This window comes from Felis catus, chromosome E2 (assembly GCF_018350175.1).
Source record: "Felis catus isolate Fca126 chromosome E2, F.catus_Fca126_mat1.0, whole genome shotgun sequence".
Taxonomy (NCBI): Eukaryota; Metazoa; Chordata; class Mammalia; order Carnivora; family Felidae; genus Felis; species Felis catus.
Genome location: NC_058382.1, coordinates 48,890,970 through 48,908,706, shown reverse-complemented (window position 1 = coordinate 48,908,706; position 17,737 = coordinate 48,890,970). Strand labels below are relative to the sequence as shown.

Genomic DNA, 17,737 nt, shown 5'->3' with positions numbered 1-17,737 from the left:
GTCAACTTTAGTAATTTGTCTTTCTAGGAATTTTTCCATTGTACTTACATTGCCTATTTTATTGACATAAAGTTGTTCTTAATCTTCCCTTACAAGTTTTTTTATTTCTGCTGTATCAGTTGTTACGATGTCTCCCTCTTGAATTGGGTTATTTTGTCTTTCTTTCTTTTGTTTCTTTCTTTCTTTCTTTTGGTTACTAAAAGAAAATTTAAATTGTACAGTCACGTTGATAGCGACTTGTATTAATAATCAATTTCCTTTTGATTTACTTTATTTTTTTAGAGGGAGGGGGAGGGGCAGAGGGAGAGGAAGAGTGAGGTAGAGAATCTTAAGCAGGCTCTACACCCACCACAGAGACTGACACAGGGCTCGATCTCACCCCATGAAATCATGACCTGAGCCGAAATCTAGAGTGGGACGCTTAACTGACTGAGGCACCCAGATGCCCCAACAGCAACTTTATTCATAATAAACAGAAGCTTAAAACACCCCAAGTGCCCATCAATAAGAGAATGAAAATCCAATGAAATACTACCAGCCAAACAAACAACAAAGCAACCTACTGATACAGACCACAACACGGGTGAATCTCATAGACCTGGAGAGCAGAGGAACCTAGGCCTTGAAGGGTGTGTATCCTAGGACTTGGTTTATATGGAATTCAGAACAATAAAACTAAGCTTGGTGGTAGAAATCAGACTAGAAGATGCTTACTGGGACAATCTGCCAGGCAAGAAAGGAGGTGCCCACCCCAAATATTCAGCAGGCTCCTGTAAAAAGCCTGGACCCAGAACTAAATGTCACGTAAACCAAGGCACAAGGCCTGCTTAACACCATTGGACACTGACACCCAGGAGTGGAAGTGACAATCCCAGGGTCACACAGGGTATCTCAGAACCCAGGCAGTCAGAAGTCTGGTGTTTTATCACCTTAGCTCCTCCTCTTCTAGCTCCTGAAGCTAGGTTTGCCCTGGCCTCCATTTGCAGTGGGCCAGGGCCCCTCAAAAGTCACTCCCCGCCCCGGGGCCTCAAAATACATTTTCCGACCTGTCCCAAGTGCCGGGCATCGTGCTACACAGGAGAACCGCCACATTTATCTCTTAAGCCCAGGAGCAAGAATCGGGTTTTGTTACCCGGCATAGAGCAGGGCTGTGGGAATTTTGGGGAACTCAAAAGGCCGCGGTGTAAATTAAACCAGATTTGCACCGGTGTCCAGGAATGTGAAGACAGAAACCCCGGATTAGCTGGGACCCTCCACGTGTTTGCCAGGTGACCTGGGGCAAGTCCCTCAGACACACAGAGCCCGGCTTCCTCATCTTCAAGACGGGTGACTGCTGCGCGGTGCTGTTGCGACAATTAAGGGAACTCACGTGTATGAACGTGCTTTGTAAGCTCTACAGAAAGAGGTCACTACACTATTGTTAAACATTGCTAGGATCCAGACACGATGACTCTGAGGCTGTCTGGCCATCCGTTTAGGGAGGAGACACTCAAGGCCCGGGTAGTCTGTGGGGGGGATACACAACCCCAGGCCAGCTTACGGGCCCTTGTGCCTGGCCCTGCCCCCACCCCCCATGAAGACAATACACGTTCCATCAGTGCTTCTCCCCAGAAACCCAAGCCCACTTGGGTCTCAGCAGAGTTCGCCAAAAGTGGACACCTGGCTCTGAGAGGGTGCTGGCCTAGAGGTCAGAGGTCACACAGACTCCAGAAGGAGGAAGTGGTTGGCTTCCAAGGCTATCCGCTGCGGTGGCGGAATAAACTTTGCTCTCCCCTGAGAGGGATATGGGCATTTGGGTAGGGCCTGCAGGATAGCCTCGTCTTTTCTAAGAAATGTGGGCCACGGTGCGGATCTGTTTCCACTTATCCTGGTGGGACTGTGTAGGCCTCGGCTAGGCCCCAAAGCATCACGGTGATTTGCTGCCCTCCTGCTACACTGCCTATTTGTCCAGAGCCTGACTTGTTCCCAGCAGGACTCCAGTCAGCCAAGGGCATCACGTGGTCTCCTCTGCTTGCCTGGCCCTCTCCTGGCCTGCAGTCGTGCGGGGGCTGGGGGGAGGCCATAGTGCTGGGGCCCAGCCCCCGACACTGCCCAGACACACACCGCCCCGAGTTCTAAGGCACTTTTTTTGGCCTACAGGTGCAACCCTAGCCCCTATTCCCCTACAAACCCAACACCTCAGTGCCGCCGCCCACCAGTGGCACCTGCCTGGTGTGTGGTTACCACCCGTCTATGTTTAATTCATGGCTGGGGGTTGGGACGAGCTTCCCGAGAAAGGGAAGAATTCCCCTGGGGTCTTGCCCAGTTCCCGCCTGCCTGCCCTGGGCCTGGGAGTAGAAGCTACCGATGTGCCCAAAGGACACTGTCCCGGCCAGGGCACGGCCATCATTTGCTAATCCACAGCCCTGGAATGTCTGTGGGCCAATCGGCGGGGGCTCCCAGGGCTCCCCAAGGGCTCCAATAATCCTGCAATGATTAGCAGGGGCCACAGGGTCAGTGCACACTGCTGGGTTGGTTGTTATGGGCAGGGCTGCTGGCCAGGCCAGTGGCTGGAGGGGGGTGGAGCCCTGGGATTGGAGCTGGCTTTCTCTCATGCCAGGGCCGACGGGAGGCTTTTGGGATACACCGATTACTCACCAGCCTCCCCCTTTTGTCTGCCAGTACAGCCTGACCCCTTGAGATTGTGAACACTCTATCTAGCCTGGGAAGCGGGCTGGACGGCTGAGCCAGGCCACATCCAGAGTGGCCCATGCTGTGGCCAGAGCCCTCCACCAGGCTGGGGGGCCGCTGGCCTGGCCTCCTGCCCATACTTCTGGCTCTCCTTGGCATGGCCCGGACAGAGGTGGAGGTGCTGCTGCCGCAGGAGGAACAGGCTCCCGCGCCTGGAGGTAAGGGGCCCCCGGGTGAGGAAAGAGGTGGAGCCGCTGTGAGCTCTGCAGAGGGGTGCTCCGGGGCTGCTGGAAGCCAGTTCCCAGGCCTGAGCCCTGGGCAGGCTAGCTGTGGTTTAAAGAGTCCCCTTGGGTAGTCCAAGGGCCCGAGATGGTTGGGGGGTGGGGGCTGGGGAGCAGGAAGAATGAAGGGGAGTGGGCCCAGGCTGGGGGGTCCAGGAGGAAGACCAGCCAAGGGGCCCCAGGGCTGACTCCTCCACACACCCAGCCCCTGGCCCTCACCCCCTCCTGTTACCCTCACCCCAGCCCTCAGCCCAAGGGTGCCTGGGCACCTGCCTCTCTCCCAGCCCCACACCCGTCTCCCATCCCTCTGCGCGAGCCCTCCCTTATGCCCACCATCCTCCCCAGCCCCTCCTGCTCTTGTTTCCTAAGGGCAGGGCTGCACTCTAATCTTGCCACGGTGACCCCCACCCCATCACCCAGGGGGCCTGACCTTGTCTCCCACCCCAGCTCTGAGCAGTAAGGAGACGTTCCTGCTCCTGTCCCTCCACAACCGCCTGCGCAGCCGGGTGCACCCTCCTGCAGCCAACATGCAGAGAATGGTGAGGACCCCCAAGAGGGTGGCTGGAGGGGCAAACGTGAAGAGGGCTCAGGAGGCCAGACTGGTGCCAGGCGCCCATCCACCTGAGCAGGGCAGGGGGGTAGCCAGTCACCTGGCCCACTGAGGGGACCATGCCTGGTTGCAGGGGCTCCGCAGCTGCCTGCTTCCCAGAAGGGCAGTTCTTTGGCCTTTCCTCACATCCCATCCCGTTGCCCGGGAGACCAGAAGACAAGGAAGGAGTGCTCCACAAAGAAGTCCCAGCAGGATCAGAGGGGCAGAGGACTGGGAGGGAGCAGCACCCGCTTGAGGGAGGGGGCTTGAATGTGACCAGGGCCCAGTGCTTCTTCATGGTTTGTCTGGATGACTAAGTGGGGCCCCTCTGAACTCCCTCCTCATTCACTGGGGGCTGGGTAGCATGGGAGGACTTCCCACCACACCAACTGGGACCGCCGGGCGGGCGGGCGGGGACCATCCGGGGCCCAGGAACGCAAGCCCGGCCCATGTTAACAGGCCCGGGAGTGAGAGCAGGATCGTGTGGGGGTGGGCAGGGTTCCCCATGGCTGCCTCCCATAAACTCCTCCAGGCTGGCTCAGTGGTGGTGACCTTGAGAGCTCCTGGGTCAGTTTCCCAGGAGGTGGGGGTGGGGCGAGCCGGCGGGAAGGGGTCGTTTCTCCCCCCTTCCCTGCTCCGCAGCAGCTCTGCCCCTCCTCAGGCGCAGGTCCTGGCCCCCACTGCCCACTCTCCTTGCTCCCAGCTCAAGCGCCTGGCGTGGGGGCGTCCCGATCACCTGGTCAGTAGTTTCTATAGTTTTCATGCCCCTTTGACCAAAGTCTTAGAAAAAGAGCATTTCATAAAAGATGAGAATGGAGCCCCACCACTCAGCCTCCCTCACCTCTGCAGCCCTCTCGGGCTTTCCCCCAGTGGAGGCTGAGGCTCTGGGGAAGTTGCAATTCCCATGACAATCTTACCCCACAGGTACCTTACTGTCCTCATGTTGAGTCTCGTGGAGATTAGGGGACTGCTAATGGGGTGGCTGGGTTGGGCCAGGGCATGGTGATGGGGTGACCCATGTCTTCTTCATTGCTGAACCCCTCGTTTAAAATTTTTTAGGTTTATTTTGAGAACGAGAGAGCCAGAGTGTGAGCAGGGGAGGGGCAGAGAGAGAGAGAGAGAAAGAGAATCCCAAGCAGGTTCTGTACTGTCAGCACAGAGCAAAGCGGGGCTCGAACTCGTGAACCATGAGTTCATGACCTGAGCCAAAATCAAGAGTCGGATGCTTAACCGACTGAGCCACCCAGGTGCCCCAATGAGCCCCTTGTTTAAGAGGACAGAGGACTACTGGGTGGCAGTGGGGGTATGAGGGGAAGTCTGTTGGTTTGTGGGTGGGGAGAAAAGATTGGGGCCGCTCCAGAGGACAGTGCTGTCTGGGGCCAGACCCTGAGGCCGGGAGCCTCTCTTGTCTTGCTTCCCTGTTGGCACCCCAACGCACTCCAAGGCCAGGGTTAGAGAACGGGACAAAGCAGCATGGCTGCTGAGGCCTTTTGCATCAAAGAAAAGTCAAGTGGGAGCAACTGAACCTTTCTGCCAATGGCCAAGACCAGTTGTACCTAATGGCAAACACAAAACCAGTTTGCAAGGCTTGGGCACTGCCCAGGGCTCGCATTACCAGACAGGAAAAAATACCAGAGAAGCCCATCCCATCACCCGGCTAACACTACTCCCTCAGGAACACCCATCACCCCCCTTCCTGGGGTGGTGCCCAAGGCAGGGCCTAAGGGCACCCACACAGGAGTCAGAAGGATGGGAGCTCTCAGGCCTGGGTAGAGCCAGGCTCTGGGTCAGGCATCCAAACATCGCCGGTACTTTTACAAACATATCTTGGAGAGCTCCTTGCTCTCCAAGGTCCAGACTGACCTCCCCTGGCTCCGGGCGGGGTGGGGGCGGGGGGAAGTGGGTGAAAGAAGCTTGGAGGGGTCAGGTGGCCAAGCAGGAATCCCCGTCCAGTGCTCTCTGCATGAGCCTACACCCTGTGGGGAGGTTGAATCACTAAGGCCTGGCCCAAAGGTCCCTGCTGACGTCTCTGTTTGTGCCGCCCCCAGGACTGGAGCGAGAGCCTGGCTCGATGGGCTCAGGCCAAGGCGGCTCTCTGTGGTGCCCCAGCCCCGAAGTCTGCATCGGCACCTCGAGCCATGCAGCAAGTGGGCTGGAACGTGCAGCTGCTGCCCGTGGGTTCAGCATCTTTCGTCCACGTGGTGGGCCTGTGGTTCGCAGAGGGGCAGCGGTACAGCTACACAGCAGCCGAGTGTGCCCCCAATGCCACCTGCACCCACTACACTCAGGTGAGGCTGTGCCCCTGGCTCCAAGGCCCCTGGGTCACTGGGGGCAGCTCAGAAGGGCTACCGTTCGTCCTGAAATTGGTGGTCACTTTCCCCCCGAGTTGTATAGTTTTACTTTTTTCAGCTTTAAATACGAAATATTTCAAACATCAAATAATGGACTCCCTTTTACCCATTACCCAGATTTAGAAAATGTTTAACTATAGTTGTTTCTCATCTCTGAAGAAAAAACAAACAACAGAACTGAAGCGCTACTCCTGCTCTTTCCTCTGTCCTTCCCCAGAGGTGGGTGACCTTCCTGAAATCCAGGTGGATCAGTCCCAAGCACATTTCCTTTGTTTTATTTTATGTACCTGGCATTGTTTAGGCGCTAGGGTGCAGCACTGAAAAACACAGGCAAAGCCAAAGCATTTTTAATACTTTCACTGCATGTCTAAGTGTTTTCATACCTTTACAGCTTTTGCAAGTGGGTTGTGTGTTATTAAGTCCCATATGAGTGCTCTCTGTGTGTGTCTCGTTTACCACCCCAGACCATGTTTCTAAGATTTACTTCCATTGACCCAGATACACATGGGTGATTCACAATGAATAAACTGCAATTTATAGGCATCTAGGTTATTTCTACTTTTTTACTATTAAAAGTCATTCCGGGGGCACCTGGGTGGCTCAGTTGGTTGAGCGCCTGACTCTTGATTCTGGCTCAGGTCATGATCTCAGTTCGTGAGTTCAAGCCCTATGTCAAGTGCACTGTCAGCACGGAGCCTGCTTGGGATTCTCTCTCTCTGCCCATCCCCTGCTTGTGTTCTCTCTCTCTCTCAAAACAAATAAACACAAACTTTAAAAACATTTTAAAAAATAAAAGTACTTCCACAATGCACAAATCCTACTTCAGCTCCTTTCGTGCATATGTGTCCAGAGTTTCTCTAGGATGCATTTAGAAGGTGAATGGCCAGGTCATAGCATAGCATGCAACTACAACCTTATGAGTTATTGCCAAAGTGGCCATGCCAACTGTACTCCCATCTACAAGTCAGTTCTCGCTTCCCCAGTATTGCCAGGCTCCTTGATTTTGACCAACTCGAGGCTGTGAAATGCTTCCTCACTTGATTTTTAATTTGAAATTGAGCATATTACCTGCTTTGTTAATTACCTGTTCAAATGTCTTGCCCATTTTTATAACACGGTGCATCTTTTTCTTACTAATTTTCAAGCATCCTTTCTACATTCTTTATGCTTTCTGTTGGTCATATGGATATACATTTTTTCCTAGCATAGGGCTTATATTTTTCTTTGTGTATCTTATATTTTATATGAAAGACCTTTTAGATTTTAGTATTAATCCATTTTCTCAGTTTAATGTATAGTTCATCTGTTTGTAGTATCATGTTTAAGAAATCCTTTTCCACTCTGACATCAGAAATATCTTTTCTTCCAAAGCTTTCCTTTTTCATATTGATGTCATTATGCCTCCTGGAATTTTTCATGCAGGTGTGGTATAGGATCTCATTTTATTGTCTTTCCAAATAAGCATCCTCTACTGAGTATTGAATCCTTCCCCACTGATTCATAATGCCACCTCAGTCATATACCAAGCTCACATCTGCCCGTAAGTTTTTTGCTGAGTTATTGGTCCTATTCTGTTGTTTTGTTGTTGTTGTTTATCCCCACACAAATCATATTTTAATTATGGCTTTATAGAAAAGTTGTGAAAGGAAAATTCTCCATCTACACACTATATGCTATAACAGTTATGCAAGTGCTAAAATACTGATGTATTAGTAAACAGTAGCTGCCCTAAGTTCCCAGAATGCACCTGGCCTAGCCTCTTCCCTGAGACACCTAGAATCTGTCCCATGATCTAGAGCCAAAAAGTGAATGCCTGACACAGTATTGGGTCCCAGGATCCTCCTTCAGCCCAGTGTCTGTTCTGATTGGCAAGTACCCATGCCTACTGGTTGTTAAATATTTTGAATATTTGCCAACTTGGCATATCATGTGATGTGAAATAATGTAATGCAGAGTGTGTGTGTGTGTGTTGTTGTTGTTGTTACTGTTGTTGTTTTTTTAATATTTATGTATGTATGTATTTATTTTTGAGAGAGAAAGAGTGAGCAAAGGAAGGGCAGAAAGAGAGGGAGACAGAGAATCCCAAGCAGGCTCCACACTGTGAGCACAGAGCCTAATGGGGGCTCAAATCCATGAACCATGAGATCATGACCTGAGCCAAAATCAGCAGTTAGATGCTTAACTGACTGAGCCCCCCAGGCGCCCCTGTTGTTTTTAATTCATTGCTAGATCTGCTTTGCTAATTATTATTTGATATTGAAATTGACCTCTGATTTCCTTTTCTCATACTGCCCTTACTTGGGTTAGAGCGATGCTAACCTCATAAATGAATTGCAAATTTTGCCTCATTTTCTCTTTCCTGGAATAGTTCCTATAATATTTGCTGTAACTCTCCTGTAAAACTATTTGGGCCTTGTTCTATTTTGGGGCTGTTTTGTGTGTATATGCGTTGTATGTGTGGATTTTTAACTGCTGATTCAACTTTTAGAAACGGTCAGAGACCATTTCAGATTTTCTCCTTCTTCTTGAGATAGTTTTGCCGAGTTCTGTTTTCTAGAAAATTGTCCATTTTATGTTTTCCAATTTATTGGTCAGAATTGTTCAGTATTTAACAGAGATTTAAAACTAGAATTAAACAGGGATTTTAAAAAGATTTGCTGTGTCTGTAGCTAGGTCCTCTCAAACTTTTCAGCTTTATCTGTGCCTTCTCTCTCATTCTTTACCAGTCTTGCCAGAGCTGTGTTTATTTGAACAAATCAGCTTTTTTTTATTTTTAGCCTCTTTTTTCTTTTTTTCTTAAATTTCTGCTCTTATTTTTATTATTTGCTTTTTAAGTGTTAAAAAAATTTTTTTAGTAATCTCTACACCCAACATGGGGCTCAAACTCACAACCCCAAGATCAAGAGTCCTTTGCTCTTCTGAGCCAGCCAGGCGCCCCTATTATTTACTTTCTCCTACTTTATTCAGTTTATTATTCTTTTTTTTAAATATTTTTTAATATTTATTTTTTTCTGAGAGCAAGCAAGAGGGGAGAGGCAGAGGGACATAGAGAACCCTAAGCAGGCTCCACACTGTCAGCACAGAGCCCAACGCCAGGCTCACACACAAGCCGTGAGATCATGACCTGAGCCGAAGTTGGATGCTTGACTGACTGAGCCACCCAGGCGGCCCTACTGTTTTTTTTATATTCTTGATTAATTTTTAAGTCTTTTTCCATTTCTGCTAAATTCATTTAAAGCTATAAATTTCCCTCTAAACTTCATTAGCTATATCCCGTGAATTTTGCTGTTCAGTGATTTTTCATTTCTACATGTTTCCTATTTTCCATCATGATATCTTTGATTTCGAAGTGTATGCTTAAATTTTGTTTTCTCCTTTCCCTTACTTCTAAGCTATTTACTCGGTATTTTATTGCATTGTATTTATAGAATGCAGCCCATAGGCTATTGTTCCTTTGGTCTTTGTTGAATCTTGCTTTGTGGTTTAGGGAGGGGGGGTCAACGTTTGCAAAAGCTCCGAGCATCCCTAAAGAGAATGTACATTCTCTAATTATTGGGTACACACATATACATATGACTACATGTCTGTGTCTCCCTAGTTCACAATTGTCATTTTAAGTGCTGCAGGAGTTGAACTATTCCTGCGCTGTTTCCAAGTTATCGCTGATTTCAAGGTTTTAAATCTAAGTTTGGAGTACTATCCGAGACCTACACCTACCAGCTTTTGCCGTATGATACACTACCCACAAGTTTAGCATCCTGTGATTCTGCAGGTTGACAATCTGAGCTGGGCCCAGCGGGGAAGTTCTTCCGGCCTTGGTGGGGCCCACGTGCAAGGGCAATCACTTGGCTGATTTTCTGGGAGCTGGCTGTCTAGAGTGGCCTCAGCTGGCTCACCTCTGCCTGTGGGGTCTCCTGAGGCCTAGGTTCAAAACTGGCTCAAAATCACTTCTTCTGCATTCCGTTGGCCCACGCAAGCCACAGGGCCAGCCAGAGTCAAGCTGGAAAAGAGGGTCCTCCTCATGATGCAAAAGAGCACATTTAAGCGTGGGCTGTAGGAAGGAGTGAAGGGTTGTAGCCATCTGTGCAATCGGTCACAAGACCTTTGATGTCCAAGACTTTTTTTTTTTTTTTTTTTTGAGAGAGAGAGAGACAGAGTGCAAGTGGAGGAGGGACAGAGAGAGGGGGAGAGAGAGAATCCTAAGTAGGCTTTGTGCTGCTGTCAGCCCACATCCCATGCGGGACCCCGTCTCGCATACCCATGAGATCGTGACCTGAGCCAAGATCGAGTTGGACCCCTAACGACTGAGTCACCCAGAAGCCCTGTCCAAGACTTTCTTTTGCCACTTCCACCCATCCACGATTCTCTCCTTTCTTCAGGTATCTGCTGACTGAAACCCCTCCACTCCCCCCACCCAGACAGCCTTCCTAGGCTATTCCCACCTGTCCTCATAGCCCTGCCCAGCCCAGCTGCCACTGCTGAGGCCCCGGGAGGTGATGGAGTTGTCTTTCTGTCTGGTTTGGGGCAGAGGCTGCGTCTCCCCTCCCCAGACAGGCATCGTCAGTGCCGTTGGCCCTCAGAAGACTGGGGGGGGGGGGGGCCGTGATGATGGTCTGAGCCACTATGTCTCCTGCAGCTCGTGTGGGCCACCTCGAGCCAACTGGGCTGCGGGCGGCAGCCCTGCTCTGGGGCCCAGGCGGAGATTGAAGCCTTCGTCTGCGCCTATTCTCCTGGGTAAGCGCCCCCCGCTGCGTTGTGGGGTGGAGGGTACGTCCTCCCAGGGTAAAACGCTCACCCACCCACTCACAAGACCTTTGCCCCTGGTCTGCACCCTCACAGAAAGAAGGAAAGGGAGAGGGTATGGAAGTGGGCAGCACTCACGAGCCCGGCCAGGCAGAATGTGGCTTCCCAGATGCCCGACTTTGGAGGCACTGTTCCGCTGTGCCCGGTTGAAGTATGGAGCATTAGCCTTAGTTTGGAGGCCATTTTTTTCCTTTCCTAGGACACCTCCCTGTCACCTCCCTGTTCCCTGACTCCCTGGCCGGGCCAGAAGGAGCTGAAGGGGCCGAGGCCCTTTCCCCAGGCCAGGCCCTTGCAGCCCTCTCTGGTGCTTACTCTCACAGAGGCAACTGGGAGCTAAACGGGAAGACAATCTCTCCCTATAAGAAGGGCTCCTGGTGCTCTCTCTGCACGGCCAGCGTCTCAGGCTGCTTCAAAGCCTGGGACCACGCAGGGGGGCTCTGTGGTAAGTTCCCCACCCCGCCCGCCTCCTGCTGGGACAGTGGTACAAGAGAGCTTGATGTGGTGATCCTCGTGGAGGGTGGCAGCGTCCTGTAGGACTGTCCTCCAAGCCGTGGCCCTTAGCACCCGGGAGGCACCTGGCTGGGCTGCCTGAAGGAGGTTCCCTCTCAGAGCTCCAACCTCGCCTGACCAGAGGTCCCCAGGAACCCATGTCGCATGAGCTGCCGGAACCACGGACGTCTCAACATCAGCACCTGCCACTGCCATTGTCCCCCTGGCTACACAGGCAGATACTGCCAAGGTGAGGGGCACGTGGAGCTCCAGATCACCCAGGGAGTGAAGTCTGGGCCCAGGGCACATGCAGGCAGCCTCAGGGGGTGGGGGGGACACACGGTGTTGCGTGGGTGTCCAGGGGCCGTGTTGCACTCACTCAAAGTGTTTGGAGACAGTCTTGAGGGAGTTGGTGGGTGCTGACCAGGTACTTGCTGCCCCGGACACTGCATATAGTCATTCAACAAACAGCCTGAGCACCACCGGCCAGACCCTGAGCTTTGTAGGAGATTCAGAGTAGATTCCGATCTGGCCCTTAGGCCGTGGATGGTAGCAGGAGGACATTATCAGGATCTAGAAGTAGACTCTCCTCCCAGTGTCCCCCTCCCAGCTCGGTGACCATGGGCAGGTCCCCCTCCCTAACCCCAATTTGCTTCTCTCTACAATGGAGATCAAACCAAGTGTAGCAGCCGTCGAAGCCGGGACGGGTTCCGTCCCTGAGGGGCGTGCTGGCCGCAGGTGGCCATTCCCCACACTCCAGGGCCTGGGAGAGGCAGCGTGGGGTCCCGGGGCTGCGGGCTGAGCTCTGTTCCTCCCCGCCTGCCCTGGCAGTGCGGTGCAGCGTGGAGTGCGTTCATGGCCGGTTTCGGGACGAGGAGTGTTCCTGCGTCTGTGACGTCGGCTATGGGGGAGCCCAGTGTGCCAGTAAGTCCTGCCCCCAAGGTCCCCCGATGAGCCAGGCCACACCCCAAGGACCCCCTCAGCAGCAGAGCGTTGGAGCCGGCTCGGACCGGCTCCCAGGAGTCTACTGTGCACATCTCTTCCCAACTCCCTGCTCGGTGACATCACATTGGTACCTTGAAATTGTCCCTGGTGGGGGTATCTGTACCGCACAGATTGGCAAATTCTATATATCTTTTTTTTGTCTTTGAAAGCAAGCCGACTGTTACACATTCACCAGCACAACACTGACTCCCACCCACTCTCCGGCTTGGAGAGGGTGGCCAGAGGAAGGGGATGGGGCTTCTTGAGCTTGGCGCCCCGGCAGGGAGCGAGGCATAATGAGTCTGAGGTCCCCACGCACAGTCAGGCCCCCCTGTCCCCAGCCAAGGTGCGCTTCCCCTTCCACACTTGTGACCTGAGGATCGACGGAGACTGCTTCATGGTGTCCTCAGAGGCAGACACCTACTACGGAGCCAAGATGAAATGCCAGGTGATGGTTGACCCCTGCCTTCCCAGGGACCCCCAGGGTCTCCAGTAAGGGTCTCAGTGGAGGGAGCTGGGACTGAGAAGTGGCTCCTTTGACTTCTTCTGACCTGACTCTGGTCATTAGTGTAAAGCGGGGTTACTCAGAGGCCCATGGGAGCCAGGAGGTCACCTAATGAGCTGAGGGACCCAGGGGTGAGCCCTTGCCCAACCCCCACCTCAGGAGCTGTCCTGATTCAGTCCTAGCTACTGGCTGTCACGTAGGTGTAGGAGTTCACAGAGGTCCGAGCTTGGGATTTTTCAAGAGCACCAGCAATTCAGATTTTCATGGGCATCGCTAGATTTATTAATGTCGGCAACCCATTCAAACGTATTAAAGACACTGAACAGATGAAACAAAACCTTCCCGAGGTCAGGGCCCTGCCAGTCTGGGCCCCTGTGCACAGAGAGAGGAGATGCAGGCAGGGGAGAGGAAGGGGGACCCCTACTCTAAGAAGCAGGAGGCTGTGGGGCGGGGGAGAGGATGTCCCTGGCCACTTCGGGGTGTCGGGATGGATAGGAAGGGCCGGCCTGAGCTCTGGGGCCCTGCCAGTGTGACGTGGAGTGGGGGTTACAGGGAAAGGGCGGGGTGCTAGCCCAGATTGAGAGCCAGAAAGTTCAGGACATCCTCGCCTTCTACCTGGGCCACCTGGAGACCACCAACGAGGTGACCGACAGCGACTTTGAGACCAGAAACTTCTGGATCGGTGAGTGCCTGGCTGGTTGGGGGTGCAGGAATCTGGGCTGCAAAACCTCCCCCAGCAGACGGTAAGGGTGTGATGAGGGCCGAGGACCCGGAACCGGGCTGGCGACCTCCTTCCCTGTGGGGAGCACTGACAAGAGGGAGGGGGAGAGGCCCTGGGGGCCAAAAGAGCTGGGAAGGTGATTAAGGACAGGCATTAGGCAGCAGGCTCCAAGCTCGGGGGCGCTCCTCTCAGGGAGCCTGGGCTCTGAGTGGGGCCCAGGGCTGGTGGGCCAACCTCAGCTGCTGGGGCCCAGGGCTCACCTACAAGACCACTAAGGACTCCTTCCGCTGGACCACCGGGGAGCACCAGTCATTCACCAGTTTCGCCTTTGGGCAGCCTGACAACCAGGGGTGAGTCTGGAGTGCCCTCCCTCCTCTGGGCTCCCTCTCTCACGCGGGACCGCTTGCTGAGCCCTCAGATGCCACTGAATAACCTCCACCCGGCTTGCTGCCTGGCTGAGCCCTGTGAGGGCCTGGGCCTTACCCGGGGCCCAGGAAGTCTGGGTACAGCTGATGTGAGCCACAGCCCAGCGTCTTGGGGCTTACATAAAGGAGAGGGAGCTCTAGAAGGCTCCATCCATCCATCCATCCATCCATCCATCCATCCCCACTGTTCCCTCAGCTGTCCTCCCAGCCCTCCATTATCTCCACCTGTCCCCCACCACCACGCTCCTCTGCCTACATCAACACCCTGATTCTGGGGTCTTTAGCAATCCACTCACCTGCATCCAGTCCTGCACACGCCCATCCCCCAGCCAGCCTATACGGAGGGCCTTCTGGTTAGGCGGCCCTGCCCCGGTCATCAGAGCCCAGGAATGCCCAGGGCAAGTGGGGGCAGGGTAGAGGAAGTCAGGCTGTGTGGACTAAGGGCTCCAAAAATCTGGCCCACGTCCTTCGACCTCATTGATGGCAGCCGGGCCCATGCCCCTGCTCTGTCACCTAGAGGACACTGTTCCGGTTGGGTTCTCAGGCACACCCTCTCCCTGCTGGGAGGAAGGACATGGGCCTGACTGTTCCAGGTCCTACCTTCACCCCCACCGGCTGGCATGGCTGAGTGCTGGCACTGGGCAGGGGGAGTTGCTGCCCAGGTAGGGGGTTTGCCGAGACCTCCCAGCTTCCCTGAGAAGAGCTACAGAGGCCTGAGTGGCAGACATGGGAGCCTGGGGATGGGTCTGGCTCCCAGAAGCCCCTTATGTGGGCTGGAGGCACCTAGGCTTCTTAGACGCAGGTGGCCTGCTGGAGTGGAAGATTTTTTTTTAACGTTTATTTATTTATTCTGAGAGAGGAGAGAGCGAGCGCATGCTCATGAGCAGGACAGGGGAGGGGCAGAGAGAGAGGGAGAGAGAGAGAATCCCAAGCAGGCTCTGCACGGTCAGTGAGGAGCCCGACACGGGGTTCGATCCCACGATCCATGAGACCATGACCTGAGCTGAAACCAAGAATCGGACACTTAACTGAGCCACCCAGGCGCCCCTGGAGGAAGATTTAATCCTGCCCCAGGCTCCTAATTTTGTCCGTCCACCCTGAGCACCTGACATCTTGGCCTGGCAGGTTTGGCAACTGCGTGGAGCTGCAGGCATCAGCCGCCTTCAACTGGAATGACCAACGTTGTAAAACCCGGAACCGTTACATCTGCCAGTTTGGTAAGGGCCCTCTCACACCTCCCCTTTCCGGGTCCCTGTCCTCTGAGGTCCCTGCTGGCCCGCTGCAGGCACTAGGATAGCCAGGTCACAGGCCCAGAGAGAGTCTGAGCGTGCAGGGCCGCCGGGGATGTCCCGCTCGGGGCATTGTCGTACCTGCGGGCCCCTGAGGCCCAGAGAGGAAGAAGCGCCCGGTTTAGCTTGTCTGCGCAGCAGCAGGACTGGAATACAGCCTGGCCAGGGATCTCTCCAAGGTCCCTTTCCTCCTGTCACTAAAGCTACTGCTTGGGGACCTGTTGGTTTCACTGGTGTTCCTGATTCCCTAGGGCCCAGGGAACGACAGTGGGAAACAGGGGTGAAACCTGGCCCAGAACCGGCCCCCAGCAACACCTGCTGGAAAGGTCTGGAGCTCCATCTGGGCACGATAGCCATTTCAGGGCCAGCTATAGGAAGGTCCCCATCCGAGGACTGCCTGGGCTGCCACTGACCCTCGCTCGGTTCGGCTTCCTTTCCAGCGGAGGAGCACATGTCCCGGTGGGCCGTGGGACCCTGAGACTCAGCCAGGCCTCTCCCTTGCCAGCCTCCCGAGGCACAGCCCTGCGTGCCCATCTGCACACCTGCCTGGAACAAGGGCCAAGCCAGGGCTGCAAGCCCAACATCCACAGCGGTCGCAGACCCTGTGGGAAGTGAGGCAGGGGGCACAAGTCAGACCCAGAGAGGGCTGGGGCCCCTCAGCCTGCTTTCATTGGGAAGATGGGTGTCAGGCGCCCAGGGCCGGCAGTCAGAAGAGACCACTCTCCTCCGTGTGTGCCGGACCCTGTGGGGCAGATGGGGGTCCTCACTGCCCAGGGTGCACCCCACAAAGGATTAAACTAAGTTATGAATCACTTGTGCCTGCTTGTTTTGAAGGGGAATCTAGCCGAGTCAGGATGATCCTGGGAATACCAGAGGGTGCCTGAGGCTTTCCTGCTGGTTGCCCACCCCCGACCCCAGTCCCTTCCCTGCTCACCCATATGACCCAGACCACCCTCTGGAAGTTTTCTGGTGTTAGCCCCTGAATGATGCACAGATTTGGAAGCCCTGTTTGCATCCCTGACTTCCTGTTCCAGCTCCCTCTCACCGCTGCCTCTGTCGGCTTTGCGCTTCTGCCCACACCCTCTCCCTGTATTCACCGTGCCCGCCCCTACATGTTCCCGCTTTCTTTGTGATTATCGGAACTGGGGCGGGTTATGGCCCCGTTGCCCTCCTCTCCCTTCAGTGGTGAGAGCGGCCGTGGGGGCAGGTGAAGACTGGCAGGTGCCATCATTAGCGTCCAGAATGCACCCCTACCCAGTTGCATGCTGTTATGTGTGAACATTAAGTTGCTTTGCTGGTTGGAGGTGGGAGTGTGGCCCGGGGTCATGAACGGAGAGAAGTGTAGCAGCCACAGTTTCTATTGTGGTTGTAAGCAGTAGAAACATAGAAACAGTTGTGACTTAATCACGGCAGAAAAGGAACTCATCAAAAAGACAATGATTGGGGCGCCTGGGTGGCGCAGTCGGTTAAGCGTCTGGCTTCGGCCAGGTCACGATCTCGCGGTCCAGGAGTTCGAGCCCCGCGTCAGGCTCTGGGCTGATGGCTCAGAGCCTGGAGCCTGTTTCCGATTCTGTGTCTCCCTCTCTCTCTGCCCCTCCCCCGTTCATGCTCTGTCTCTCTCTGTCCCAAAAATAAATAAACGTTGAAAAAAAAAAATTAAAAAAAAAAAAGACTGATTGGGGTGCCTGGGTGGCTCAGCCGGTTGAGCGTCCAACTTCGGCTCAGCTCATGATCTCACGGCTTGTGGGTTCGAGCCCCATGTGGGTCCCTGTGCTGCCAGCTCAGAGCCTGGAGGCTGCTTCGGATTCTGTGTCTCCCTCTCTGCCCCTCCCCTGCTCGCTCGCTCTCTCTCTCTCTCTCTCTCTCTCTCTCTCTCTCAAAAATAAATAAACATGAAAAAAAGTTTTTTTTTTTTAAGACAATGATTTACAAACAGGCAAAGAACATGAATAGACAGTTCCCCAGAGGAGCTATACAAGTGACCAACAAACACAACATCACTAGTCATTAGGAAATTCACAGCAAAACCACACTGAGATACCACTTCACACCCATTACGATAGTTGTTATCAAAGAAACAGATGATAACCGGGGTGGCTCAGTCGGTTAAGCATCCGACTTCGGCTTAGGTCATGATCTCACAGTTCGTGAGTTTGAGCCCCACATCTGGCTCTGTGCTGATAGCTTAGAGCCCGGAGCCTGCTTCAAATTCTAGGTCTCCCTCTCTCTCTGCTCCTCCCCCACTCATGCTCTCTCCTTCAAAAATAAAAACATTAAAAAAAGAAACAGATGATAACAAACGTTGATGAGGTCTTGGACCAACTGAAACCCTCATACACTGCTGGTGGGAACATAAAATCCTGGAAACAGTTTGGGGAGTCCTCAAAAAGGTAAGCACAGCTACTACATGCCCCAGCAACCCCACTGCTAGGTATGTACCTGAGAGAACTGAACACAAGTACTCCAACAAATCCTTATGCACCAACAAGTCCTTATGCACCAACAAGTCCTTATATGCACAAAGTTCCCAGCAGCATTATTCGCAACAACCCAAACGCCCATCAACGGACGAGTGGATAAACAAATCTTGGTGTGTACGTGCCAAAGAATATTATTCAGCCATTAAAAGG

At 53.6% G+C, this 17,737-nt stretch overlaps 1 protein-coding gene and 1 long non-coding RNA gene across 8 annotated transcripts in view; one reads left to right on the top strand and one right to left on the bottom strand.

The window, feature by feature from the left end:
- LOC123382180 overlaps positions 1–17,737 on the bottom strand; it is a 31,230-nt gene that overhangs the window by 11,661 nt on the left and 1,832 nt on the right. The window lies entirely within an intron of this gene.
- On the top strand, positions 2,554–16,654 carry LOC101095392 (C-type lectin domain family 18 member A). 6 transcript variants are annotated; one of them, XM_019820048.3, is made up of 12 exons: positions 2,559–2,888; positions 3,372–3,490; positions 5,589–5,828; positions 10,528–10,625; positions 11,015–11,136; positions 11,326–11,433; positions 12,015–12,107; positions 12,509–12,615; positions 13,303–13,354; positions 13,647–13,743; positions 14,944–15,035; positions 15,548–15,720. In XM_019820048.3, the coding sequence occupies exons 1-12, from the start codon at positions 2,750–2,752 to the stop codon at positions 15,583–15,585; spliced, it is 1,305 nt and encodes a 434-aa protein (XP_019675607.2). In that variant the 5' UTR covers positions 2,559–2,749; the 3' UTR covers positions 15,586–15,720. The 6 variants fall into 6 exon arrangements, with proteins under 6 accessions (XP_044901490.1, XP_044901488.1, XP_019675607.2 ...); XM_011290215.4 differs by having other exon boundaries at positions 2,565–2,888; positions 13,225–13,354; XM_006941732.5 differs by having other exon boundaries at positions 2,568–2,888; positions 3,399–3,490; positions 13,225–13,354.